Source organism: Polypterus senegalus, chromosome 1 (genome assembly GCF_016835505.1).
Source record: "Polypterus senegalus isolate Bchr_013 chromosome 1, ASM1683550v1, whole genome shotgun sequence".
NCBI classification, from domain to species: Eukaryota; Metazoa; Chordata; class Cladistia; order Polypteriformes; family Polypteridae; genus Polypterus; species Polypterus senegalus.
The window spans coordinates 200,102,244-200,129,799 of NC_053154.1; the positions used below are offsets into that span (position 1 = coordinate 200,102,244).

Genomic DNA, 27,556 nt, shown 5'->3' on the forward strand with positions numbered 1-27,556 from the left:
ATCAATAAACGGTATTTACCATATTTTGAAGATAGAATAATATCGATTTTACAGAACTTGGCTCTAAAAAATAATGAAATGTATTGTTTAATATACAGGTAATTTTCAGTAGAACATTAGGTAATTTTCCTTTTTTTTTCAGAAAAGGTCTTTTACTTTCACCATCTACAGTATTTTTACCGTTAAATTTACTGACATTTTTTACAGTGTGTATATGTCAAGGCCGAACTCTGGCAAGAAATTCAGAAAGAGAGCTGCACAGTGATTGCTTTTGAGCCAGTCTTCAGGGCATCAACAATGGAGAAGTTTATTTAGAAGCTCTAAGTTTAAGCAGCAGCATGACTTATATAAATGAATACATAAATATTTACAAGGGAAAAATGTGTAATTGAGATTGTATATCACAACTGTCAACTTGCAACCCCCATGACTCATGATTGTGGACTAAAACTCTTTACACCTCTTTACTGCACTGTAAAATCCTTCAGGTTGCCAAGTTGTATTCTTACTGTATATGGTATATACTCACTGCTGTCACTGCTACTCCTTTTTTTAATATAAATCAAGGCACTGTAAAATTTTATATGCTTAACAGATTCAATGTACTATAATTAGAATTCTAATGTAGAGTGTTTTCTTATTATTTAACAGGGTGCATTTACCCAAAATAACTTACAAAAATTGACGTAAATAAAGGTGAGCGATTACTAGGAAGATAAAAGGTTACAAATGGCTGAGAGCAGAGTTCTAAAATAGAGAACAAGATGCATAGTACTATAATTAGTCCAAAAGCTAGAAGAACACTAGTAGTCTAACAAGACTATAGCTGCTTGACAGTTGATAAGATCACTACAGCTGTCAGTTGAGGGGAATGGAAGAAAAAAAGAAAGCCTGAGCTTATCAGCATGCTTTACAAAGAGATCCCTTTTAAAAAAGTGCTTGTCACACTCATCCGAAAGCTACACATGTGTCTTTCAACTAAGAGCTCACCATCTATAAACAGGTCATATTCATTGGAAACTTTGTTCATTAATCTCCTGACACGCCATTCTTTGGCTGAATTGAAAAAAAAGTGTAAATCCTGCCTGAGCTACAACAAAATTCAATTACCAAAGGAAAAAAAATCAAAAGAGAGGCAGCGGAGCACGAAGAGACTTTTTTTCACCAATGGCTACTAAGCAGGTACACTTTATGTTTAGTTAACATCAGTGTCACAACCAGAACAATATATTTGGCATTTGGTACGCTGTATTAATCCCTGAGGTGAGATTGGCTTTTCGCATGAACGTTGGAGATCAGAGCGCAGGATCATAATGAAAGTTTAATAAGTAATTTGTTGAGAAAAATAACATGATAGTATTCCCTTTGCTAGTTATTTGTACCTCGTCCTGAACAAACTGTATAAGTAGCCTTGAAAGTTTTAACCAACATTCAAATTTGTTTGAAAAATATATGTTATTATTCTGAAACATTCAAACCTTGACTACAGGGCATGGGTGACAGCCATGCTATAGAAAAGACTTTTACATTTTTTACTGTTAAGATTTCTTGTGCAGCATAACAGATTCATAAGGCCTTTGCTTTCAGAGGCTGACTGACACTAATGCTGCATGTACTGAACATAACTAATACATCAAATTTCTCTAAGACAACATCAATTAAAGTTTTGAAGGTATCTAAAGTACTACATTACTAGGTAATTTATTCCATGCTCTGACTCTGAGTAAAAATAAAAAAATAAATAAAACAACTTTTTAGCGTCTCTATGAAATTTATCCATAACAAGTTTCCATCTGTGCCCCCAGGTTCTGGTTGTAGTTCTTTTACAGCCTCTGCCAGGCATTTGTGAAAGATCCTGACTGTTTAGTTTCTGCTCATCATATTTTTCCGGAAGCCAAGTATTAAAACAGGATTCCTCTTGCTGCTTATTTATGTGATCATACACCGAGAGTATGCTGTGCCCTTTTTGACATGTTGACTTTCCACTAATTGGCAGTAAGAGTTTTAAATTGTGCTACCTACTGTATGTAATCACTACTCTAGTATATTGTAAAATGTTTAATGGGAACTCTGGGCCTGGTTTATCTGATCAAAGTCTGCTAGCATGTTGTACCCTTGGTAACACTTTACACTTGCTAGGAATCAGTCACTGTCTTTTAAAAAATGCTGTCTATGAACTCGCCATCTGCCATGGCCATTTTGACCACAACATGTTGAAGGAGACTTCCCCTACCAACTGTTCATACATACATTTTATTGAAAGAAATGGGCATTGAGGTTACAATTTTACTGCCTGTAATAACTTAGCAGTTTCATTTTCTTAAGGCTTGGATTGAATTAATTAAAATATAAATACAGATTTTCTTTATTTTAAATAGACTCCCTCTAGAAGAATACATATGAAGCTGTATAGCAGTCCCCCGCTTGTGCTCACAGAGTTCAACTGACATAAGTGCAACATGCAACTTCTAAAAACATTTTCATCTGATTTGATTTCCCAGTTTCTTATAGTTTTTATTCCATATAAGCACAAACTTTTAGTATTTTATTCACCTTGTACAGGCTCTTCCATTATTCTCCACACTATTTTGTAGGGCATGAAAAGGTATCACAATTTCAATTAGATATCATGTCAGCAAAGACAAGGCTAAAGCGTGTAAACTTCGAAATTGATTAAGCATCAGGTAATAAACTGTTCTTTCTTAGAGCACTTATGGGTAAAATTTTAAATGGGTTAAAGTTATTTGTAAGTGAAAAGGAACTTTAATCCCAAAGTAATCCCATATGATCTGTAGTGATGCTCTTACTTGGGAGATGGCGCTTTTTAAGCTACCTCTTATTTTCAGGTTTTTTATTATATTGTTAATCTGAAATCACAGTGGTGGCTAAGTAAGACTGTAAATCACAAAGCTGTCTGTTCAGTCATCCATTGGACTCTGAGCAAGTCATTTTACTTGGTTGTACTGAAGCTGTAAAAATATATGTAAAAACTTGTACTTTAGTTCCATCTTGGCTAGGCTAGGTCATCACTACTTGTAGACATCATAATCTGTCCCATTTTCATATCCAACGCATGGCCTGTAATTCTGTACTTGTGAAGTGACTTTAAATGGTGTTGACTTTAGAAAGAGATTATGTAATATAAAGGTTTTTTATTTGTTTGCAGGTTGAGTGGCACATCACCATTTCAAGGAGAGACAGATGCTGAGACAATGAACAACATCATGGCTGTCAATTATGAGTTCGATCAGAAGCATTTCAGCCAGACCAGTGCCATGGCAAAAGACTTCATTGAAAAGCTTTTGGTAAAGAATTACCGGTCAGTGCAAAGGGAGAAACTTAAAAAGTTTGTTAAATTTGTTTTTTCTCAATATTGAAGCAGCTGAGGTCTTCACTCCTTTGTAAACAGTGAAGGCAGTCTAAGAATTTACACATTTGACAGATAATAAAGTCAGATTTTTTGTTCCAGTAAGTAGCTTCTGAGATGGCTATTGGGGCATTAACACATCCCTAATCTTTTTTGATTTTATTAGAATTAAACAGTAGACTTATATTTAGTCCTGCCAAAATTACATTGTTGTTGTCAAGACAAAGACCTTTTGAGTATGCATAAGTTGCTTGACTCTGACTATCTGTGGTGAAATGCGTCAAGGGTCTATGGTGGTGCTAGGTTTGTTTTAAAAACAATGTAGGTGTGTGGTTAGATAGCCATGCATCCTTGGAGAACTTCATGAGGGCATTGGCTAGGTAAGGTTACATGCACAAATGCAGCTGGCACACCCATCCCTTATTGAGGCTCCCCAGATTGTTTAGCGCACCTGAACTCACTAGGTATAAAAGGGGTTTGAGAGCAAAAAAGGGTGAAAGCGAATGAAATCAAGAAAGTAAGTCAAAGTACGAGCGGAGGTAAAATCAAGGGAGAGACAAAAAGAGAGAAAATGTCAGTATCGAAGTTGAGCTGGTGCATAGATAAAGAGGCATGGCCGGGATGTCCTCTGATGAGTGAAATGAATGGCTTCCCAAGGGTCAGGGTCGAGCTTGTTGAGTATCAGAGGAGCAGAAGTGGCTGATTGCACTAATGGTCATCCTTCATACTCCAAAGGATAGTGGAGGTAATGATGGAGCAGGGTTCTCGTGGTCGCTGCTTACAGCAAAGGTTGACTGTGCTTGTTAGCATCTTGGCTCTGTTGAACAGCCAAGAGCAGGAAGCAGAGGAAGTGGAATTTGAGACAGTGTTGGTGCTTAAAAGGCAAGATAGAAAAATTAAGCCAATTATGAATTTTTTATTCTTGATTTTAACCAATTTATTTGATTTATTTATTGATGAATATTAACATTCACAAAGGCACTGCTTTTTATTGAGGATTAATTACTGAACTGCACTACAGTTTTGGACATTGTTTAGATTGTTTGTGAATAAATTCACTGAGCACTTCTACACCAAGATTGTTGTTTGTGTCCTCATTGTCCTAGTCCATCTCGTTACATGACTATTGCTGTCCCAGGGGCAGGAAGAAGCCCATGCCTGTGGGCACTTGGGACATCACACCTGTTATGATGAAAATTATCACAGAACACCTCTGTTTATTTGTAGATGCTCCTAAACTTCACAGTAAGAAGAGCGCAGTTGAATTATTAGTTTTCTTTTATTAAATATGGCTGCCAATCGAGTTGTTTACCTCAAAGCAGTCTTCTAATAGTCTATTCAATTTGTTATGTAATAGTTATAGTGGTAGAATGTAGTCCCTTGCAACCCGTCTCTCAGTCGGACACTATAAATACTAGCTTTAGCTGAACTTCATGCTTACTGTACTTTGTTTTCAGGTTTCTGAAATACTGTAAGTCTTATTTAGAATATTGGGACTCATTGCCACATGACTGCATTCCTATTCTAAGTGGCTTGCTATGATTTTGCTGTTATCATTTCTTTGATAGTTGCTATGTTAGCACAATAGTTAGTGTTGTTGCTCCAGCGTTTGGGGTTGCATGTTCTCCCTGGGTTTTCCAGTCTTCGTATCACATCACTATGTGTTAGATTAATTGGTGATTGTTAATGGTACCTGTATGAATAAGAGTAAAATATGGATGTGTTCTTAAGTTGATCCTGTGGAAGTGGTGCCCCATCCAAGATGGTTCTTGCTTTATGCCCAATGTTGCTGCAATACTCTCCACCCTTCTATGACCATAACTTTAATTAAGCAGGTTTAAGAATGTTGTGTTCTACATTTTTAATTGACCTTTAATTGGCACACAATTTGCCCAGGAAGAATTTCAGGTGCCCTATTCAGGATTTGTGTTTTGGAACCATATGTGTTTAACTAGAATTAATTTTAAAGTTACAATACTTCAGAGCACAGAAACACTTTCTGTCTGCTTAAAAAAAATGTTAAATAAATGTCTTAGGTTAGCTCAATTAAGTGACTTTTTTAAAATAAACAATATACAAAGGGAAAGAAAAATTCAAAGCTCCATTGGATATTTCTATACAGTTTAGTTCCTAACTGTTAGAGTGCCTGCTCACTTGCCTTCCCCAGACTGTCTTTTTGGTTCTAGCCACCTCCTGCTCTTCTCTTTCGTCCCTTCTCTTCTCTCTCAGGTTTTCTTCTACACACTAATAGAGTGCATACCAAACCTTTCCTCCAACTTTACACTCCATGCTTGAATGACTTAAAGAGGCTTTTGAGATCAGTTTGCTTTGTGGATCATCCTGTTATTAACTTTATATTTTCAGAAAGTGTTCTGGGACCTCTACTTCCTTTAGTGGCTCCAGGTATTTCCTGAACTTCTGCATCTTCTTCCACATAATCAACCAGGAAACACCCAGGTCACCTGTCCTCTGTAAAACATAGTAAGGTTGCTTTCAAGGAAACACAACATGGCAGCTCAGATTAACAAGATTATCAAAGATGAGCACATTATAAAAGGTATCAGAGTTACTATCTTCCCTCTGCAATTCCGTTCTGTATGATATCTGCCCATGAGGGAATTTGGCAATAACTTTGATACCAAATTTCACTAAGCAATGATGACGCCATGAACTCATTGTAACATTTTTTGAGTACTACTCCTTGTTCTTTTAATCTTTCTGAAACCCTAAGCCTTTTTACGAGAAACCCAAATCTATCAATAAATAAACAGATTAAAAAAAGAATGGTAGAATTGTGTACTAATACCACCACAAAAATACACAACCCACCCTTGAAATAAAAAAAACAATGAAAACACACATTCCAGATAAATGTATTTTCAGAGTATTCAAACATGTAAATGAAAAATATGTTTAACTGAACCAATTCCAGAGATGATATGAAAACAACAAACAATACAATCCAAAGAAAGAAATGTTACATGCTTACTCAGATGTAATCTGAGGCCGGGTTTATACTTAACACAGCACGGCATGTGCCCCTGTAAGTGCTACTGCTACGCAAGCTGTGTACTGTTTATACTTGGGCATATACTTTATGTAAATCTGGAGGATTCCACCAAGTGGCAGTGCAAAATATCACAGTAAGAAAACGATGTTCTACTTCGCTGTGTTGTGAATTCCCGGAAACATCCATTAAATTCCCAGGACACCTTACCACAATATCTCTGAAAAGGATGAATATTTAATGATTATATTCATCAATCCAGGGATGTACCTATTGCAGCATACATCGGGTACGAGGCAGAAACAATCCCTGAACGGAGCATCAGCTCATCACAAGGTGAATGCAAGCACACACGTACACTAGCATCATTTTAGCATCACCAAATCCCCAAACTGCATGTCCTTGGAATGATAACTGTCCACGAAACCCACCAGGAAAACGTGCAGCCTCCGGGCAGGAAACACCAGGGACATGACTACCTACGAGGCAGCAGCACTACTTCTCCACCACTATGTAAATTAACTTAATGATTTATCTGTAAAATGTAACATACATGCTTTAACACATTATATAAATCTGTGTTCTATGTGGCAAGCCCAGAAGCACATAGTGGTTAACAAGTGGGTCAGTTTTAGGATGACGTTTATGACGATGATGCTTTAATGACAGAATAAACTATGGGATTAAAGTCGAAAATGTTTTTTTCTCTGTGGCTCATATACATTCTGATGCTATTGTGAAAGTGCAAAAGAAAAAAAAAAAGATGGCACAGACTTTTAAAATATTATCATGTCATTACCAATGGTAATATGTGGCACTTGTATTACCTACGCGAGAAATAGATGGAAAAAAAGCACCACAAATACATTTGTATGTCAGCATTTAAATTTGATGATTTGCTTCACTGAATCGAACCATTCTTCAAACATTGAAGCACACATATTGATCCTGTAGGATCTGCAAAACTGCTTGCTGTCACATGTTGATAGTAAACAGAGATTCTGAAACCACATTCCAACTTGAACACACTGTGCCCCCCACTTTGTTTGCTGGTACTGCAACTTGCGTACGTGTCACTTTAATTTCTGAGGACATGTTCAGACGACACGTCAAATGAACACTGGGAATGCATGGCAGCCATGATGCGTGTTGCGTTCTGAGTGTGAAGTTTAAACCAGCACTAACTCTGAAACATTCCTAGTTTAGATTGCAGGCCTTTCTGGGCCAGCCCAGCACAAGACATTCTGCCTACCACAGAACATAAGATTTTTAAAATTGTATGCATATTATTAATGTTAGAGACCTCACTCATAACAACAGATTTCACCAATTTTCTGTGGCTTCTAGTCTGTCTTCAGTTAATGGAGCATACACTAGAACATTATGTCCACAAGATTCATCACACATTAACAGGTTAAAAATCACATTTTAATGAGACCTGACACTCTGTATCTGGGATCTCATTAAATTTCTCCAAACAAAAATGAAACTTGAAAACAAACATAGCGGATGTCAGTTTGTGCTGCATTAGTTTGTGCATTTTTTTGTTGTGAAATTTCAAAAAGAAATAAGAAAACTCATTTGAGAGGAAGAGTTTCTATTCTTCACTGCATTGTTTATTTACATTTTTCTGCGCATCTGTATTTTTAATATTGTCTTTCATACATGACGTCAGGATTCAGGGTCATAAATATTGCACATGTTTAGTAGTTACTGTTTGAAAAGAGCAGCTGTCACTGGACTTTGAATAAGTAAGGGTGGATAAGTATAATCACTATGTATGTCAAATTACAGGATAATCTAGGAAGATAATCGTTTAAGAACTTGTCTTAAATAGGGAAGGGTGGAATCTGGCCCAAAATTGGACCTATTGTCCTGTTAATGTATGCCTAGCTTTGGTTTACACAAGAACAAAAATACTTACTGTTTAAGAATTAAAGTCGATAATGTGGCTAGTAACTTGTATTTCCTGTTGGCTCCATCCAAAGTTGTAACTGCTTTAATATGTAGGCCTGTTTGGTTTGGTTATTTTGTTTGGTTAACAGAACCCATCTACTGTAGATTGTTTTATGTAGTCATAGTTTAAAAACATTGCCTTCAAGGCTATACAGTTCATATTATTATTGAAATATATGCATAGAACAGGGGTTCTGAACCTGGGGTGCCCATGTCCCCAGTGGTGTGAGATGGCATTTCAGGCATTTGAGTGAGGTGTGTTGTTTGACTTTTTCATGGTGCAACTGGTGTCTTGCAGTGTGCCATCATTTGTAGGTCATTTATTAGTTAGTGTTCCTGTTCCATGATATGAAAAGAACCAACCATTGTGCGCACAATTAATACCTGTGAACGCGCCAAAAAATGCACACATCATGTGTTCCTTACTACAGACAGAGTGTTTGTTAAGGTAAATAACTTTTTTTTTAAGAGAATGGAGTTTGGATCTTGCAATGATCCTTACAGAAGAGTAAGTTCTAGTATCGATTTCTGTGCAACCACTGCTCATGAAACGTTTTTGAGGTTTGATTGACATTTTTTTCCTGGGTGGGGCAGCCCTTCTCTCCTGCTGGCGGTCCTGGCACAGCACAGCAATTTTAAATGTGTGGGGCATCTGTTTTTTAAATTGCAGTGCAGGTGTTATCTGGGGACTACGCTCATCCACTGTTTCATTGCTTATTGGAATGCTAGCAGCCATTGCTTCACTGGGGTCTCCAATTCCCCAAAACCCTTGATTGTTGATGGTGTGTAATTCCCTCACGGCACTTGAATTGTCACATTATGTCCCAACCCCTGGATCATCAATCAAGTGTCTAAGTTTCATAAGGGACACATATACAAGATTATTGAGCTTTATTAAGGTAAATTGGTCAATTTATATTTAAATTTTATGCACTGAGTTAAAAGCTTATTTTTTGAGTTCAGTTTGTTCACCCACAGTACTGTATGTGGTTTAATTTCTTTTATCTATTCTGTATGGTATATAAAATACGAGACATCAGACAGACAAGCTTCTCTTCTGTCTGTGAGGTTCAAAACACGTGTGTTCCTTCTTCCTTGTTGCTACATTCTCTGCATTGTACTGTTGGCTGAACACTCCTTGGTTCTCAGCTCTGCACATAAACAGCCCACACCTCCAATCAAAGAGAAAATCAAACCTATTTGATTCTATCCTAGCCAGTTACAGATTAGTTGGTTCCAGTCGGTGGGTATGGCACATCAGGTGATCAGCTTCACAGGAGCGTGCTGCTGACTGCCACCGACTGACTACAATTATGTAAATAAATGCTACAACTGAAAATCTCTAAAAAAATTAATCTAATGTGATATAACCTTAAGCAGCACAAGCCATTTTATATGAGGAGATCTGATATTTTGTGTAATGAATGAGGCCTTTCAGTATGCTAATTAACTCAATTTACCCCTCCAGAGTCAAACTGTACTTAAAATGTCCTGAAATTTAAACTATACTACATCTAATCAAGCTGTGTTTAAAAGCTGATGTGTATTTAGGTAGATCGTAGAACTCCAGCAATAAATATATGAGCCCTCAATAATTCATTTTTGAATTAGTTTGAAATAAACTTGTTTTTAATGTATGCCATGCAAAATACAGCTGGGCAGCTGGCATAAAGGACTAGGCCCATTTAAGATCTAAACACAATGCAGAAGGCCATAAGTTTGTAGTGCAATTTTTCCTTTTTTCTTACTTCCTTGTGTTGTAGTGAGAATAAACTGACAGTATAAATGTCTGCTCTCACTTGAGGTTTTCTTACATAAGCTTGCAATAGCGAATGTGGAAGTAAGTAACCAGAGGCATGTGAGAAACAGAACCTGACATTTCATTCCAAGAACCACTTTACCAGCCAGTTTCTGAAAGTTCCTGTTCACTAAATATTGTCTTCTGTAGCTTTCTCCTTGCAATACATTATTCATGTGTCTTAAAAAGAAATATGTACTTTGTTTGATGGGCCCATGAATTCTGGCATAATTTCTTGGCATAGGAAATGGCTCACCAGTAGTCATGGTCAACTATTCACATGTATACATGCCATATGCTTTGTTTTTGGGGAATTTTCTCTGTAAAAGCCTGCTGCATGTAATTTGTGGCAAAGGTATGTGGCATCAGTTTTGATCTTCTTCATGTAAGTTGAGCCTCAATTTATGCTTAAGGCTTAATTGGCGGAGGTTACTTCTTTCTTAGTGTGTTTGTGTATACAGTATATTAAATAGTTTTTTGGTAGTTCTCATTGTTATACAACATTTCCAGTGATTTTCAGTCACAGACTCGTATGACTGCCAGTGGTGTACTGTAACATATCCAGTGACTTTGGCCTGCTAGTTCATAACTCACCCAGATTTAATTTTATCTTTATTTGCACAGGAGGGCTTTGTGTGCATAAAGGCTGACAACCAATGAGTGCCCTCCCGGAAGATCAGTGCATATAACGAAGTCACATGCAATAAGGAATACAGGTGTTTTGGACCTCAACAGAAAAGAGTCTTGTCTGTCTGATGTCTTGTGTTTTACATATCATGACAGAATGGCATAAAGAAAAAGGGTAGAGATTATGGCTGAACTCACATACCTGTAAACCCTTCGTACAGCAGAAGCTTCATCAACCAGCATATTATTGGTTGTCAGAAAAAGGGCTGAGCATACAATTCTTTGCAAATGTGAAACTGAGCTGGAAAATTGTCACACAGTCAGGTAATCTGACATCCCCAGAGATTTTTAGTCACGTAAATTGACATGCTTCTGCAACAAGATGAGCAATTCAGTTGTCAAGTTTGACATACCCTTTGATTAGAAGTTGTGACATTGACTTATCCTACCTATATATGATTTGTTTTCATTGCTCAGATTACAATACAAGAATGCCTTTCACAATTTGTTGCCTAACAGGTAAATCTAACTAACATTTAAGATGTTATCTAGTTTACAAAAAAAAAAAAAAAGATTGTATTTGATGATATGCTGGCATGACTAATTTACAGGGAGTCTTCATAACTTCCTAGCTTAAAGTAAAACTAATGTTGAGTTTGGAATATTTGGTTTACATGCATTTTGGCTAGTTGACATTTAAATTTTACTGACAATTAGACAACTACTGGAATAGCTGCATTATGCATATAGTGACCAATACAAAATATTTACTGAATGTTTAAAAAATAAAGTTAGAAAGAATTATGATTAATGTTAAAAATTAACTACATATGTTTAGATTAGCCTCTTATTTCTGCTATAAAAAGGTCTCAGGTCAAATGACAGATCACACCTGTGTTATTGTGTTAATGGATTGGTTACATTTTAGTATTTAAAAGTCATGTGTTTGGGGTCAATAAATTGACAGGGCTCCACTGTAGCTGCATCTTGGAGATGTCTGACGGCAAGAGTAAGCTCTTTATCACGTGTGTTTTATGTTTCATTTTGTGAAAGTCAGCCCGAGCACAGAGAGACAGACACCTGATATCAATGCCACACACAGTTTATTTACAATATTTGCAAGTATTAAACAGTCCTGCACCACACACAGTGCTCCAGCACCAAACACCCTTACAGCCGGGCCTTTAAATGTCTGTGGGCCGCCTTTCTTCCTCCTGTCACTGGAGCTTCGTCCTGCTCCAGCTCCCGACTCTAGCTCCACGATTGTAGGAAGGCGGCCCCTTTTATAGTCACCTGGACGTGCTCTAGGTGCTTGATGACGTTCTTCCGGTGGCACTTCCTGGTGTGGTGGAAGTGCCACATGAGCACCTGGAAGCACTCTGGGTGTCGCTGGAAGGATCTTCCCCCACCTTCCCAAGTGTGGTGGAAGTACAGAGGTCCCGGGCTTTAGGAGACTTGGGACACCCCTTGGTGGAAGCCACGGGCCCCCACAGGTTTATGCCTCCTTGCTCCATCTCTGTGGTCCCCTGCTTATCCAGGGCGGTTGCCCCTTCGCGGCCCAGGGGGCATACTGACTGCCTCCCCGTCCTTCTAGGCATCCCGGCTGGGTCTGGCCCTCAGCATCCTGTGACACATGTTCATTTTGGTTTCCCTTTCTAACATATGTGAAGAAAACAGTTTTGGAGTAACTGTTGCAAAGTGTTTTATCAATAATAAAGGAGAGTTAAATAACAAAATTGCTGGAATTTTCTCCCTGTCACACAAACATGTTTGGGATATATAAAAAAGCAGAGTACCCAGAAGGAACCAAACCCAGGCAGAAATAGTGAAAATGTAAAAAACAAAAAACATAGAGATGGCATCCAAACCCAGTGTTCCTATGGTAGAAATATTAAAAACTAGCCATTATGTCTCATCCCCTTAATGTGCTACATATATTGGGTATCTTCTGCACACCTTTGCATCCCCATAATGCACATTTATACTAATGTAAATTTGAAGAAAATGTTTCCCCAGTAATCTAATGATTCTGTTTGCCAATGGTATAAGCATAATGTAAATGAAACTCACTTACAGTACCTAGGGCAAGCTTTCTGATTGCTAATGATGCACATTCTTCTTCAGGCAGACCCATTTAACACCACAGTTTTAAATGTCTGAAGTTTTGACTTCCTTAGTAGCTGTTTACTGTCTGGTGACAAACTAGATTTGACTTCACGAGATGCGGAGATAAAGCCTGAAAGCGGATCTAGTCAAACCTGTGTGCATGCCAACAAGAAACTTGTCAGGCTTCCAAATGTTTATTAGCTGATTTTAATCAGGGTATGGTTTCTGATACTATACTGCTTATCTAGGCATCAGAGCTACTCTTAGATGGTGAAATTGTGCACGTAAAATATATGCAGATAAAACAGAAAACAGGTAGTCCTGGCACAAGAAAGTGAAAGAGTAAAATGACTGAAACTGAAGTTTACAGCACAAAACGTCAGTGCACGACCAACACTAAGAAAGTGAAGATAGAGATTTTTAGGTACTATTCACTAGATGGGCAATTCTTCAAAGATCAGTACAGGAGCACCAAGGCATAGGTCCTGCTCAACTGAACAGAACGCTTTGAGCATGGGAAAGGTGCTATTTAAATTAATAGTTGTGACAGATGGTTGGGGTCCTTGCCCAGTTGGGACGCTCTTCTGAGAAGAGGACCGGGGGAGAGGACATGTCAACAGTAGTACCTCCCCTGGGACATGAGAGGGCAGCCCCCCTGGGTTGCATTGGGGCTTAGAAGTTCAACCCTGCTGGGGCCCATGGCCACTGACAGTGGGTGCCTAGACAGCCCCGAAGCATTGGACTGCAGCACTTCCGCCACACCCAGAAGTGCTGCCAGAAGAGGAGCTGAATTCCCATGCAGCACTGCTGGAAGTTGATCAGGGAGTACTTGGAGCACTCCCGGGTGCAGTATAAAAGAGGCCGCCTCACTTCATTCGGAGAGCTGGAGTTGGGAGGCAGAGGACAGAGCTTGCAAGACAGGAGTGGAGGTGGCAATAAAGAAAGAGAGAGGAAGAGAAAGGACTGATCATTGTGATTTTGTGCATTGTGTTGTGCTGAAGATTGGAGATAAATAAAAAACGTGTGTGCTTTCAGGACTTCTGAGTCCATGTATCTGTATGTGTCAGGGCTGATCTTCCACATAGCATTAATTACTATTATTATTATGAGAATGTCCCATATTGTGTGATTAACTGAATATAGTGCTGCACAGCAACAAAGAAAAATGTTGCCTACTTATCAATTTAGCTGTGCAAAATGATACAATCATTGTTGAAAAAGAGGCAGAAAAGCTTAAGGATGATTTTGAAGTAGAGTTTGGGAAGGTATGCAACATAAACAATAGACTAGTGCCGGTAATAATAAGGAAACTATTGGTAATAATAATAAAAAAATGAAGAAAATATTTATTAAGAACTTCAACTTGCCCCATGGCCAACCAAAATCTGTTATCTGAGCAATAGCAACACCATGAAAAGTAAATGCACAATAATAACATCTAATATCTATATGTAGAATTTGTCTACTCTTTTTCCCCTTGCAGTCATGTTAAGATGGAATCTGTCCCAGGACGAATTGAATCCAATCCTGTATGGCATCACATCAGAGCACAAACCTGTGCAAAAAATAATTGCAATGCATATTGGATGAATTTCAAGTTGCAGACTGTTTTGTTTAAAAATATGATTTATTAGGCAACCAAGATAAGAGGCAAGGTCAAAAACAAAGCAAAGTGCATTGTTGTCAGAAAAAGGTACGTTCTAAACTGGTCAATCAAAAATAGTATTTACTCAAAGCAGCAACAAGGATGTTTTTGGGAATCTGTGTACTCGGCTACGGAAACAACTTTTAACCCTTCACATAGTGACTGACATTTCACAGACTCAGATGACACACTCCTACCAATGTAGACACTATCCTAGCATCAGGAGTTGAAAATAGTGCTACCGATAAATAAAGAAAATGATGGCAAAAACTGTACAATAAATAATTACAAACAAACTAAACAAGTAAGTGAAAAATGGATGTGACCACCAAAATCCATGGTTTAAAAGACTCCCTTTTATACAAGAAAATCAAAACAGGAACCATTTGAATTCCTACAATAAACTAACAAATACCAAGGATCCTGTCACAGATTAACCTAATGTTCATGTCTTCCTATCCACACTGTGTGGCAGCAGTATTACGCTATGTAATATTTATATATGTAATAGCAAAATACCCAGGCTTCGCAGTGGAGAAGTAGTGTGTTAAAGAAGTAATGAAAAAGAAAAGGAAACATTTTGAAAATAACGTAATATGATTGTCAATGTAATTGTTTTGTCACTGTTGCAAATGATGAGTGTTGCTGTCATATATATATATATATATATATATATATATATATATATATACATATATATATATACTAGCAAAATGCCGCTTACTTGGAGAAGTAGTGTGTTAAAGTTAATGAAAAGAAAAGGAAACATTTTAAGTATAACGTAACATGAGTGACAATGTAATTGTGTTGTCATTGTCATGAGTGTTGCTGGCATATATATATATATATATATATTTATATATATATATATATATATATATATACACACACACATACACTCACCTAAAGGATTATTTTAATTTAATTATCTAATGTAAGAAGAGGAGACCAGAGACGTAGAAAGGTTTGGGGCAGCCACCCGTTTAATGCGGTTTCCCGGCTGCAAAAGTCTTTGAGGCATTGTTAAACAGTTGTTACACAACAGAGTCCAAAACAGAACTGCCTGCCTAAGCAAAGGCAGTGAGCTTTATAGCACAGAGGGCGGAAATGATGTCGTCCTCTGGGCCGGAACTGGAAGTGACATCATCCTTGGGGCGCAACGGAAGTGACCTCATTCTTGGGGCCGGAACCGGAAGTGATGTGTCCTTCCTGGAAATGGCGGCTCCTGGTGGGATTTCCCGGGGAAGACCTGCAGAGAACTCAGAAAGAGCGTCAGTGCACCCCGCCCCCCCCTGGGCAGATGTATAAACAGTATTTTCTAAGCCCTTCAGCTGCTTCCCATGCACACGTGTGTGACACTAATCAACCAATCACATGGTAGTTGCTTCAATGCATTTAGGGGTGTGGTCCTGATCAAGACAATCTCCTGAACTCCAAACTGAATATCAGAATGGGAAAGAAAGGTGATTTAAGCCATTTTGAGCGTGGCATGGTTGTTGTTGCCAGACGGGCCGGTCTGAGTATTTCACAATCTACTCAGTTACTGGGATTTTCACACACAACCATTTCTAGGGTTTACAAAGAATGGTGTGAAAAGGGAAAAACATCCAGTATGCGGCAGTCCTGTGGGCGAAAATGCCTTGTTGATGCTAGAGGTCAGAGGAGAATGGGCCGACTGATTCAAGCTGATAGAAGAGCAACTTTGACTGAAATAACCACTCGTTACAACTGAGGTATGCAGCAAAGCATTTGTGAAGCCGCAACACGCACAACCTTGAGGCGGATGGGCTACAACAGCAGAAGACCCCACTGGGTACCGCTCATCTCCACTACAAATAGGAAAAAGAGGCTACAATTTGCACAAGCTCACCAAAATTGGACAGTTGAAGACTGGAAAAATGTTGCCTGGTCTGATGAGTCTCGATTTCTGTTGAGACATTCAAATGGTAGAGTCAGAATTTGGCGTAAACAGAATGAGAACATGGATCCATCATGCCTTGTTACCACTGTGCAGGCTGGTGGTGGTGGTGGTGTAATGGTGTGGGGGATGTTTTCTTGGCACACTTTAGGCCCCTTAGTGCCAACTGGGCATCGTTTAAATGCCACGGGCTACCTGAGCATTGTTTCTTACCATGTCCATCCCTTCATGACCACCATGTACCCATCCTCTGATGGCTACTTCCAGCAGGATAATGCACCATGTCACAAAGCTCGAATCATTTCAAATTGGTTTCTTGAACATGACAATGAGTTCACTGTACTAAAATGGCCCCCACAGTCACCAGATCTCAACCCAATAGAGCATCTTTGGGATGTGGTGGAACGGGAGCTTCATGCCCTGGATGTGCATCCTACAAATCTCCATCAACTGCAAGATGCTGTCCTGTCAATATGGGCCAACATTTCTAAAGAATGCTTTCAGCACCTTGTTGAATCAATGCCACGTAGAATTAAGGCAGTTCTGAAGGCGAAAGGGGGTCAAACACCGTATTAGTATGGTGTTCTTAATAATCCTTTAGCTGAGTGTATAAACATATATATGCACACACACATATATATATATATATATATATATATATACATATATACATATAGATATACACACACACACATATATATACATATACATATCTACATATATACTGTATATACACATATATATATACAAATCTACATAAATATATCTACATATATATTAGGGGTGGGACTCGATTAAAAAAATTAATCTAATTAATTAGAGGCTGTGTAATAATTAATCTTGATTAATCGTATGTAATCACACATGAAAATTTGCCCCAAATTGCAAATGTTTTTTTTTAATTTAAAAGGGTTTTAGTGGGCGACAGAATCAAATAATAGACATGGACATGAATATTGTAAACTCAAGCTCTTTAAATTTCTAAAAAAAATGCTTTTAAACTGCATTTCAATTCAAAACAGAAACAAAAATATCATCCTTGGCTAAAATTGGGCAGACTTAAAAATAAAGTGGTATTTTAAGTACTTTAAGTACATTTTCAGAATGGTATTGTCTTTAAATAATAATAACCAAAATTTCAACATAAAGTGCAGTTTTTCTTCTTAAAAAAATAAGTCAGAAACATAAAAGGTAATTTGACCAGCTTAATCTTTAAGCTCTGAGTAACCTTAGCCAAAATTATTTTGTACATTAGGCTAAAACAGTGTGATCATTGAACATTTTGTAATTAGATGTAATCAGAATTACTAACGGTCACGGAAGTCCAATGATCTCCAGTAAGAGCCACAAAGTCCGCTTTCTGTAATGCATCTAATTTTGCTTGCTTTTCAGTTTGCACAAAACCACGCTTTTATCATGGCTTCCGTCAGGTAGTCTTTTGAAATGAAATTTTCCTCCGATCAGTCTTAGGAACGCGCTTTGTATCCATTATTTATAAAGCTTCAATTGGTGATCTGTCTTTCTGCGTTAACCACATATTTTTTCATACGTCTCAAACCAAGGGGATGCGAGGGTAAAATGAATCGGGAAGCTCAGTGCACCTCCTCTTGGGAATCGAACCTTGGAGCTAGAGACGAAGCCTCTACCATTGTACCACTGCGGTGTGGTTTGTATATTTGAGAGTATGTAGATCGGGGTATATATATATATACACCCGCGTTTCGCAGCGGAGAAGTAGTGTGTTAAAGAAGTTATGAAAAAGAAAAGGGAACAGATTGTCAATATACAGTAATTGTTTTGTGAATGTTATGAGTGTTGCTGTCATCAAGGATTTGATTATCATTATTTCTTTCAATCAGGCTCGTATTTGTAGGATGTGTTGTGTTCAAGTTACATTCCGTGTTTGTCAATCGTTGTAAAGATAAAAGGTTTCATTCATTGATTCGTTTCTTACTGCATCAATAAACAGCTCGTCTTCCTCTTTATCTAAGATCTGGCACACTGCATGCACGGGTTTTTTTTTACACTGTCTTCCTTTAGCGGGGCATTGACTTTTTCCACCGTGTGCTTTGTTTCTGCAGTAGCTGTACTTATGAATATGCTTGTATGTATCACACGCTTCATATTTTTTTGCTGCCTTCTCAATTGTGTAATTCGGTTTTTGTTCAGCACTCTTTGGAACTGTTGCTTTTTGTCTGTGCACTGCGTCATTTCATGTGAGCCGCTCGGTGTACATGCATCGAAGTTTCCCAGCTGTGCTGGTGACATCTCGTGCGATGTCCACGGCTGTATTTAATGTTAGCTAAGACCCGGCACTTAAAAGTTTCTCTCGCAGTTTCGCTGAGTTTGTGCCAAACACCACCCTGACCATCTCATCTTTGTCTGCTGTGGTCCCCAGGAGGACGTGAGGAGGGCTTGTGCCTCCTCCAGACCGCGAGGGGGCGTCCGTCCTGGTTCTGTTGGGAGCCACGGGTCGAGGGCATGGAAGCCCTACCCTGTAGGGGCCCGTGGTCACCGCCAGGCGGCGCCCCGATGCCGGTTTATCCCGTGTGGTCCTCGGCCGGGGCTGGAGCCCGGCGGGGCGCTTGGAGGACCAGAGGAGGCGTGTGCCTCCTCCAGATCGAGTGGGGCGTCCGTCCTGGTTATGCAGGGGCCTCGGTAGGGGCTTTGAAGCCCAGCCCTGTAGGGACCCGTGGCCACCGCCAGGCGGCGCCCCAGTGCCTGTTTATACCGGGAGCCCGGCACTTCCGCCACACAGGGGTATGGCCACCGTTAAGTGTCGGGAAGCAGCTGGAACCCATCCGGGTTCCCATAAAAGGGGCCGCCTCCCTCCAGTCAGCAGTGGAAGTCGGGAGGCAGTGTTGACGGAGCTGGAGAGAGGACAGGAGGCGGCCAGGAAGCAAGGCACAGACTGTGGGCCCTGGACTTTGGAGGATTCAGTGCCAGGGGCACTGGGGTTGTGTGAGTGCACGTGACTTTTATATTTGTGTAAATAGTGTAAATAAACAGTGTGTTGGGTACAAAAATGTTGTTCGTCTCTCTGTGCCGGGGCCAGCTTTTACACTGCATAAGCACAGTCCTTCACCCGTGAATATTTAGCGGCAGTGTTTCTATTGGATTGCCGCTGACGGACGGCCTTATATGGGCAGGCATCGAGCAGGTCTATTATAGTATAAGGACAAAAAAATAGGTTCCAGTTATGACCATTACACGCAGAATTTCGAAATGAAACCTGCCCAACTTTTGTAAGTAAGCTATAAGGAATGAGCCTGCCAAATTTCAGCCTTCTACCTACACGGGTAGTTGGAGAATTAGTGATGAGTGAGTGAGTGAGTGAGTTAGTGAGGGCTTTGCCTTTTATTAGTATAGATTAGAGTATTATGCTTAATATTATATACAGTATTTAATTTTATCTTTGAAATGATTTTGTAATAAAAGTGGATACATGGTAGTGCAGTAGTTAATGTTAACAACTTTACAAACTTACAACTTCATTTCTTGGACTTATCCTTGTATGGAGTCTGCCCGTTGAATGACTCTAACTCGTTCAAGATGGATGCGTGTGAGTGGGCCCTGCTGTGGACTGGTTTTCCATCCAAAGATGGTTGCACTCAGTACAAACAGACTGTAATAAAGTTCAAATCAAGGCTGAAGACCCATCTGTTCTCACTCTCTTACTTTTCAAATTGTCATTCATAGTTTTACAAGTTTGAAACTGTCTCTCCTGGCTTAGTTTCATCCTGGTATGGCAACTGTTCAGTTTAGGACTACAGATCACTGCACAGGGTAGTGAGGTCAAACCAGTGTATTACTAAAGCAGGGTCCCATTTTGTTCATCACGTGTTGTATATAACACATGCTGACTTAGTGAGACAAACAGTATTATTAAAGAACTCTTCCATTTTCCAACGAACAGTGAATTTTCTCCCTCCATTCAGGACAACTAGCACTTGCCCTAATACAACACACCCAGAGATAGTTTTATCTACAGGTCATAAGGCCAGTCAAAAAGCACTTGTATAGAAAACTGCTTGCTTGTTGCTTGTATATACACTTTGTTACATTTATTGTATGGTGTTGAAGTCACTGACTTTGTCTATTGTGGAATTTTGCTACTTTTTCTAACCTGTGGACAACATTCAAGTAAAACTTCCACTGTCCTTGAACTTACACTCAATTTGATATTTCACTCTTTACAGTGTTCTTTGCCGTGCTGGGTTATTGATCGGTTCAATGTCCAGGACCCTGGCAATTCATAAGCTTGTTCAGAAAAGTGGCTTTTTCAGTTCAATCCAGAATGCCTTATTAATGTGTTCAATTTTTGTCACTTTTAATATTCTTAAATATAACCTTCTTCCATGCTTTGAAATAAACTATATAAAATAAAAACTGATGATCTCATTAAAAGAAGTCTTATCAAAATCAAATACAAAAAGGCACAACCCTGTGTGTCTGTAGTTAGCACCTCAGATTATTGGTCTCCATCAGAGTGTGGGTTCAGTTAACACTGATTTATAAAGCACTGCCATTGACACCACTGCTGAAGTGGTACACAACAGCTAGCTTCACCAAACATATACTTGGGCCAGTCGTCAAAATAGCAGTAGCTGTTGGCAGCATACATTTGTCACTTGGTGGAATGTCATATTCTTGTATGTTTTCCATCAGGAGAATTAGAATGAGTGGACAAGTGCTCTCTGCAATGGTAGAAAGCAGTGTAGGGGAAACCCCACTAATATTGGTAATTGCCACAGCCAACACAAACCACCACCACAGCGCAGCAATGGGAACAGAGTCCCTGTATAACAATCTCCATCAATGGACAGACCATAAACTGATCTCACCTTTTAAATTTTCTTTGCCATTCCCTGTATAATAGCTGAAAGGGAAATTTTACTAAGACATATTAGAGGGATACTTTTTATATCTGGTATGTTGTTAGTATAATGTACTGCTGTCTGAAATGTTCAACATTTTTTAATAATGTTTATGTTTGTTTGGAATAATGACTTTTCCTTTCTAAAACTAGTTCCAGCCTTGGAGCCACTGTTGTTGGAATAGGCCAGAATTGGTTATAGAAGGTTTAGAAAAGTTATTTAGCTTCATTTAAATTTTTCATTAAATAAATCGAGTTTACTAATAATCATTTAACAAGGGTGCATGCTGTCAAGATGACATCAGGGTTAAAAGATAGAAAGGTGGCAGAAAGTCAACAAGAAAGAGACCAGGGGTGATCCATATTGTATTAAAGAAAAACACAAGTGAAATATTTAGCCAAGGTCTAAAGTAGATAACTGATATAGGGCTTTAGCTTTAAAAGTGCATTTGCATGCCCCAGGGTCATCATACTGTTTCAGAGGTTAATGCAAAAGTTTCATCATATCATAAAATGACAAAACAAGGTCTCCACATGGAATAGTTTGAAGCACCTACAAGGTCTAGCCCTGTGGGGAGGCCTGAAACCAGTACAAGTAGCTTAAGAGGAAAGGCCACAGCTCTTTTTGGAGGCACCCATCTTGAAGGTGGCAATAACTCTAAACTGAAAAATAAAGTGATCGCACTCCTGTTGAAGAAAGGGTTTAGTCGGGACAGACAACATCTAGCAGGGAAGAAGTGCTGCCAGAGATCTCAAGTGAGAACAGGAGGGAGTGGACAAGTGGAAAAGCTATCTGACTTCAAAGATGAGGTCCCACACCTGCGTAGCTAGGTGCAACAAATCAGCTTGAGTTTTTTTCTGTTTATTGTAATGGCACTTTGATTAGCACTACCTTTATATTTTTTGTAGTATTAATGAAAAACATTATTTTAATTTAGTTTTTTTTTGTAACTTTTGTTCTGGGTCATGGTGGTACACAGGGTGCCCACATCACAATTTTTAAAAACAGTTTTCATATCTTAAGCTGATGTCACATTATACGACTTCTAGTCAGAGTGGATGTTAAACTTGATGTTAGCAGTATCTCTGGTAAGATCTGGCAACTCGAGCTTGTCAATTAGAAATGACTACAAATCTCTTGGGATGTCAAGTTATGTGACTGTGAGCTGTCTTTCCAGCACAATTTCACATTGACAAAGTACTGCAAGCTTTCCACTTTCTTCTCACAGCCGATAACATGCAGGCTAACTTAAGCCAGGGCCCATGCAAAGGGTTTACAGGTCCATTCTGTTGTGGTATGTAAAACACAAGGTAATTGAACCTCTCTTCTGTTTGCAAGGTCCAAAACACCAATGTTCCTTATTCCTGGTTGCTACGTTATATGCATTGTACTTCTCTGTGAGCACTCATTGGTTGCCCTCATGTGTCATGCACACAGAGCCCATCCTTACAACTCAAAATAAAATCCAACTTTTTGTTGGGGTGAGTCACACACCAGTTAGACTGCAAAGACACTAGATATGTCACACTACATGACAGGAGGTCACAGTAGTGCAGTGCGACTGGCCCCTGACTCACTAGGATTATGTAAATTAAATTTATGATTGAAAATTGCTGAAAAAGATTTGTAATGTGACATAGCCTTTAGTAATTCTGTTATATATCCATATGTATTTTCAATCTGGCAGTCAGGCATTCTTTATTGTTAGCAGAAGTTCAGTAAAGAACCCAAACATGAAGTAATTAATGTTACTGTTTTAAAAAAAAAAGGATTCAGATATGGGGTTTCCAGTGTAATATGCTTTGGATGCCAAAATGATTCCAGGGTAATTCTGGACCTGTTTCTGATAATGTTTGATGCAGATATATTAAGTGGATTTGTTTGTTCAATTTCATGTAGGATTCATTTCAGTGAGACAATGGCATGTCATTGTGCTGTCGCAGCACTTGGAACACAGTGTCACTTCTGGCTGTGTCCATGTGAATTTCCAGGGGATAGTATTTCTAGCCACAGTCTACTGCAATGCATGTGTGTGCTCTTTTACAGGCATTTGTTCCATCTGGGGCTTTATCCTGTAATATCTTGCGAAGATGGGATGGACTGGCTATCAAGGGCCTTTACCCAAAAATGGCAAATAGAAAAAGCATTTTCTACTGTCGCTTCTATAAGACTTATTTCATGCTGCTGAACAATTCCTTAAAGTTAACAGCATATATTTAACAATAGTAGACAGAATATTCAACAAATTAATAATACTTTCATCATTTTTGTGAAAATTACATGTTTCTCAAAATATACAGTTACTTCAAGGTAAATAATTTGTTAGTAAAGAATGTAGAAACATGTAGAATGGAGGGAGATAAATCAGAAATTCATATTCAATTGTTACTATCATATCTCAGTTTTAGTTCACTTATTTCTCTGCTGCTACTAAAAAAAATGAACAAGGAAGAACTTGAGCAGTGTGTGACTTTACATTGTTTAGACAAAGACAGATTTCCACAGTGTACTTTTTAAGAAAAAAAAAAACATTCTGAAACCCACTTCATTCAAGTTATGGTCACGAGGGTTGGAGATTGTACTGATAGGGGAGAAAAAGAACTAAAACAAAGTGCCTACAAGTAATTATTCACAGATTTGTATTATTCAAACATTTTTGTATTGAATGATAACCAGTGTCATCATTTCATCAGGGAGAGGATGACGGCAGAAGAGTGTCTCATACATCCCTGGATTAAGGTAAAATGTTTCTTTTTTATATATATTTGCCTTATATCATGGTGGGTTAGGCTGGCAAAGAAATTCATTCTGATTCTCTTTTTGTCTTTTTATAGCCTTTGAACAAGAAGCAAGTTGCACATCGAAGTCGATCATCCATAAATATGAAGAATTTTAAAAAGTTTAATGCCCGCAGGAAATGGAAGGTATTCTGTCAGATGTTCAGTATGTATGCTTTTGTTTATCTATTCCAGTGTGGAGATTGACCCTATCTAGTAAAGGTGATAGCTAGAAGGATAGAAAAGGAGGTGGACGGCCCAGATGCACAACTTTACAAGAAGATAAGGACATCAGTGTGTGTAGTTTGAGAAACAAACACCTTACAGGTCCATAGTTGGTTTCTTCCTTAAATACATGCCACATCATTAACAGTGTTATTTGCAAAACAGAAAAGATGAATCCAGGATGCTGAAAATAGGATGTGATTTCAGTCATCCATTGTTTTTGAGTTTTCCCCCATTTTAACCTTTTCTTCTTATTTGCCAGTTTCAGATATGGGTTTATCTTTAAAACACCACCCCTAAGGCCAGCATCCTGCAATTGTCTTTGCTCTGTTGCAGATGACACTGGTATTTTGGTGCATATTTAAAGGTGAAGCCAACTGAGGACCAGTAAGGCATTTGCTTCTCAAACTACAGAAAATAGTATATTTATTCTATGCAGTTGTGCTTCAGGGCCTTCCCTCTTGTTTTTCTGTCCTGGTTAGATCCAATTCACCCTCTTCTCTCACAATGGCAATAGACACCTTTGTATGAAATCTTCAGTTTCTTGGCCATCTGTCAAACAGAACAACCTTTTATTCTGGAAAAAAAAAATAAAAATAATGTAGTTTTGTCCTGCGGTGGGTTGGCACCCTGCCCAGGATTGGTTCCTGCCTTGTGCCCTGTGTTGGCTGGGATTGGCTCCAGCAGACCCCCGTGACCCAGTGTTTGGATTCAGCGGGTTGGAAAATGGGTGGGATAATGTAGTTTCAAGGGTTCCTCTAATAACCAGTTATCATTTAAAATCACTAGTTAAGGATAAACTAATGGTGTTTGCCATTAGGACACTGAGGAAATGGCTGCTGAAAGGTGAACTTTGCAGTCCTGTAAATAATAAATTAAAAATCAGTAATGTCCAGCAATAATAGTCATTAGCAACACCCGTAATGTCTTGGCTGTATTTTTAAACATATTGGCATCCTAATAAAAAAGGTATCAATTTTTATCAAAACCATGAAAATTTCTTGGTGTGTCGAGACTTTTGACTGGTAGCGTATGTCTGATAACGTATAAAATTATAAAATCAAGAAATCTGTAAAATTATACTAACAACATTTAAATACATATTCCTTATAATACATATTATGATAAGATTTGTATCAACTAGAAATAAGCATACCATTGGCCAAAAAACTCAGGAAACTGAGCCATAAACAATGTGACCCCCGATACAGTTTTAAGTATTAACTAATGCTTTGATACTCCGTTAACAGTGTAGATACTCAGTACCATGATGTACAAAACATATAACTCCATTAAATGTACTTTCACTGCAATAATACAGATTTCATAAAATAAAAAGAGGGTTGAAATGTTAAAAACTGCATGAATGGTAAGGTTTTTAAGCATCATAGTATAAATAACATCTCCATAGTTTTGAGAAATTAAAACCACTTTAATATTATTTTATATGTATTATTAATTATATTGAATACAGTAAAAACCTTAGGAATTAATAAGTATATAATGAATAAGCAATAAATAAAAATTAATAAATATGCACTTACACAATAAAACTAAACAAGTAATAGGTATAGCCCTTAATTCTGGATTCAGTTGCTAAATTAATTTTTTTTAAGTCTCCAATGATTATAACAATAAGTTTGATACTATGATCAGAGGCCAGGGAGAATGGAAAAATAAAAACTCCAGCCCAGTGACAAAACACTGCCTGGCCACTTTGGGCATTCTAACAAACAAAAGTGCTTAAGTGATTCCTTATTGTATTTATGATTAATCCTAGATGATTTGGTGCAGTGGGTCTTGTCAACAGAAGGAATATCCAGGTTTGTTTCAAATTCCCAGGCAGTGGCAGAGTACTTTAATCAGAATGTACACAGCATGCATTTAATAAATATTCAAGTATTAAAAAAAAGACAGACTCATGGACTTTAATATAAAATAATAATCAAAACGATAACTTAGTTGACACCTTTATCCAAAATGAATTACAAGATCGAGATATGTTACAATTGTCTTCAGATATCTTTTTTTACAGCAGGAGTAAAAGCCCAGTCAGGATAATTCTTCAAAGTCACATATTTAAGCAGAGGAGAGAAATAGGGTTCATCCAACAATAGAGCATTGTGAGAAGTGTTTGTAGGTAAAAGATGAGCGCAGGACAAATGTTTACAGCTAATGGGCTGCTTTTTTCATCTGGGACAGTTACTATGAAGAAGAGTGCAGGAATTCAAGTTAGAGGACACTAACAAAAGTGGTGAATCTCTTGCACGTTAAAATGTCCTTAGCTTCAAGTTTTGTACCATGTGATGAGATTCCTGCTGCTTTTAAAGAGCTTGTGAATATACATTTAAAAGTAAAGCATGTTATATCACATAATTTCACCATGAATTTCCCCATGGGATTAGTAAAGTGTATCTAATCTAAAAGGAAATGGAAACTATGATTTCATATTGGTGTATGCATGTCTTTGCATGTTCTCCCCGTGTCTGCGTGGGTTTCGTCCGGGTACTCCAGTTTCCTCCCACAGTCCAAAGACATGCAGCTTAGGTGCATTGGAGATTATAAATTGTCTCCAGTGTGTGCTTGGTGTATAGGTATGTGTGCGTGCGTGTCCTGCCTGGGGTTTGTTTCCTGCTTTGTGTCCTGTGTTGGTTGGGATTGGCTCCAGCAGACCCCTGTGACCGTATAGTTAGGATATAGCGGGTTGGATAATGGATGGATGGATGTATGTCTTGAAGGTAAAGCCTTGGAACAAATGATTTATATTTCCGCGTATATATATAATGTACTCAAAGTCTTTGTGCATTGTCTTGTTTTTGACCTACATGTAGTACATGACCTGCAACCTTGTGTTTCTGAGTCCAGTGCCTTACCTATTACTCCATGCCTATGAATATGTGACAAGGTGTTTACTGTATGAGACAACAGACAACACACTGTTTCACTACAAATGACATAAAATGAATCCTTAAGTGTACTTTATAATTAAGCGAATAGAGTAGCTGGAAGGCTGCAGAATTACTTGTCAACTGTGAGCAGCCATCAGTCACTTAAACCCATTAAATGTTAACACACTTCAAAAAAATTAATAGAAGGTTTATTGCTCTTTTGTGGTTTTGTTGAAAGTATGCCAAGTTATTTTTTTTTTAGGGATTGTTGAATGTGATGCTGAGTTTGTTGAAATGTATATGTGTTAGTTATGTTGGAGAAAAGGGTTAATATAAGGAAGTACAGTAAAACCTTGGATTGAGAG

The 27,556-nt window shown here is 38.3% G+C and overlaps 1 protein-coding gene across 1 annotated transcript in view; it reads left to right on the forward strand.

Moving 5' to 3' along the window:
* The window catches only part of si:dkey-240h12.4 (death-associated protein kinase 2), a 114,698-nt gene that overhangs the window by 77,407 nt on the left and 9,735 nt on the right, over positions 1 to 27,556 (forward strand). Inside the window, exons 8-10 of the mRNA XM_039766985.1 lie at positions 3,167 to 3,319; positions 23,995 to 24,040; positions 24,136 to 24,225. Of these exons, the coding sequence (XP_039622919.1) occupies positions 3,167 to 3,319; positions 23,995 to 24,040; positions 24,136 to 24,225 (289 nt within the window). The remainder of the gene's footprint in view (positions 1 to 3,166; positions 3,320 to 23,994; positions 24,041 to 24,135; positions 24,226 to 27,556) is intronic.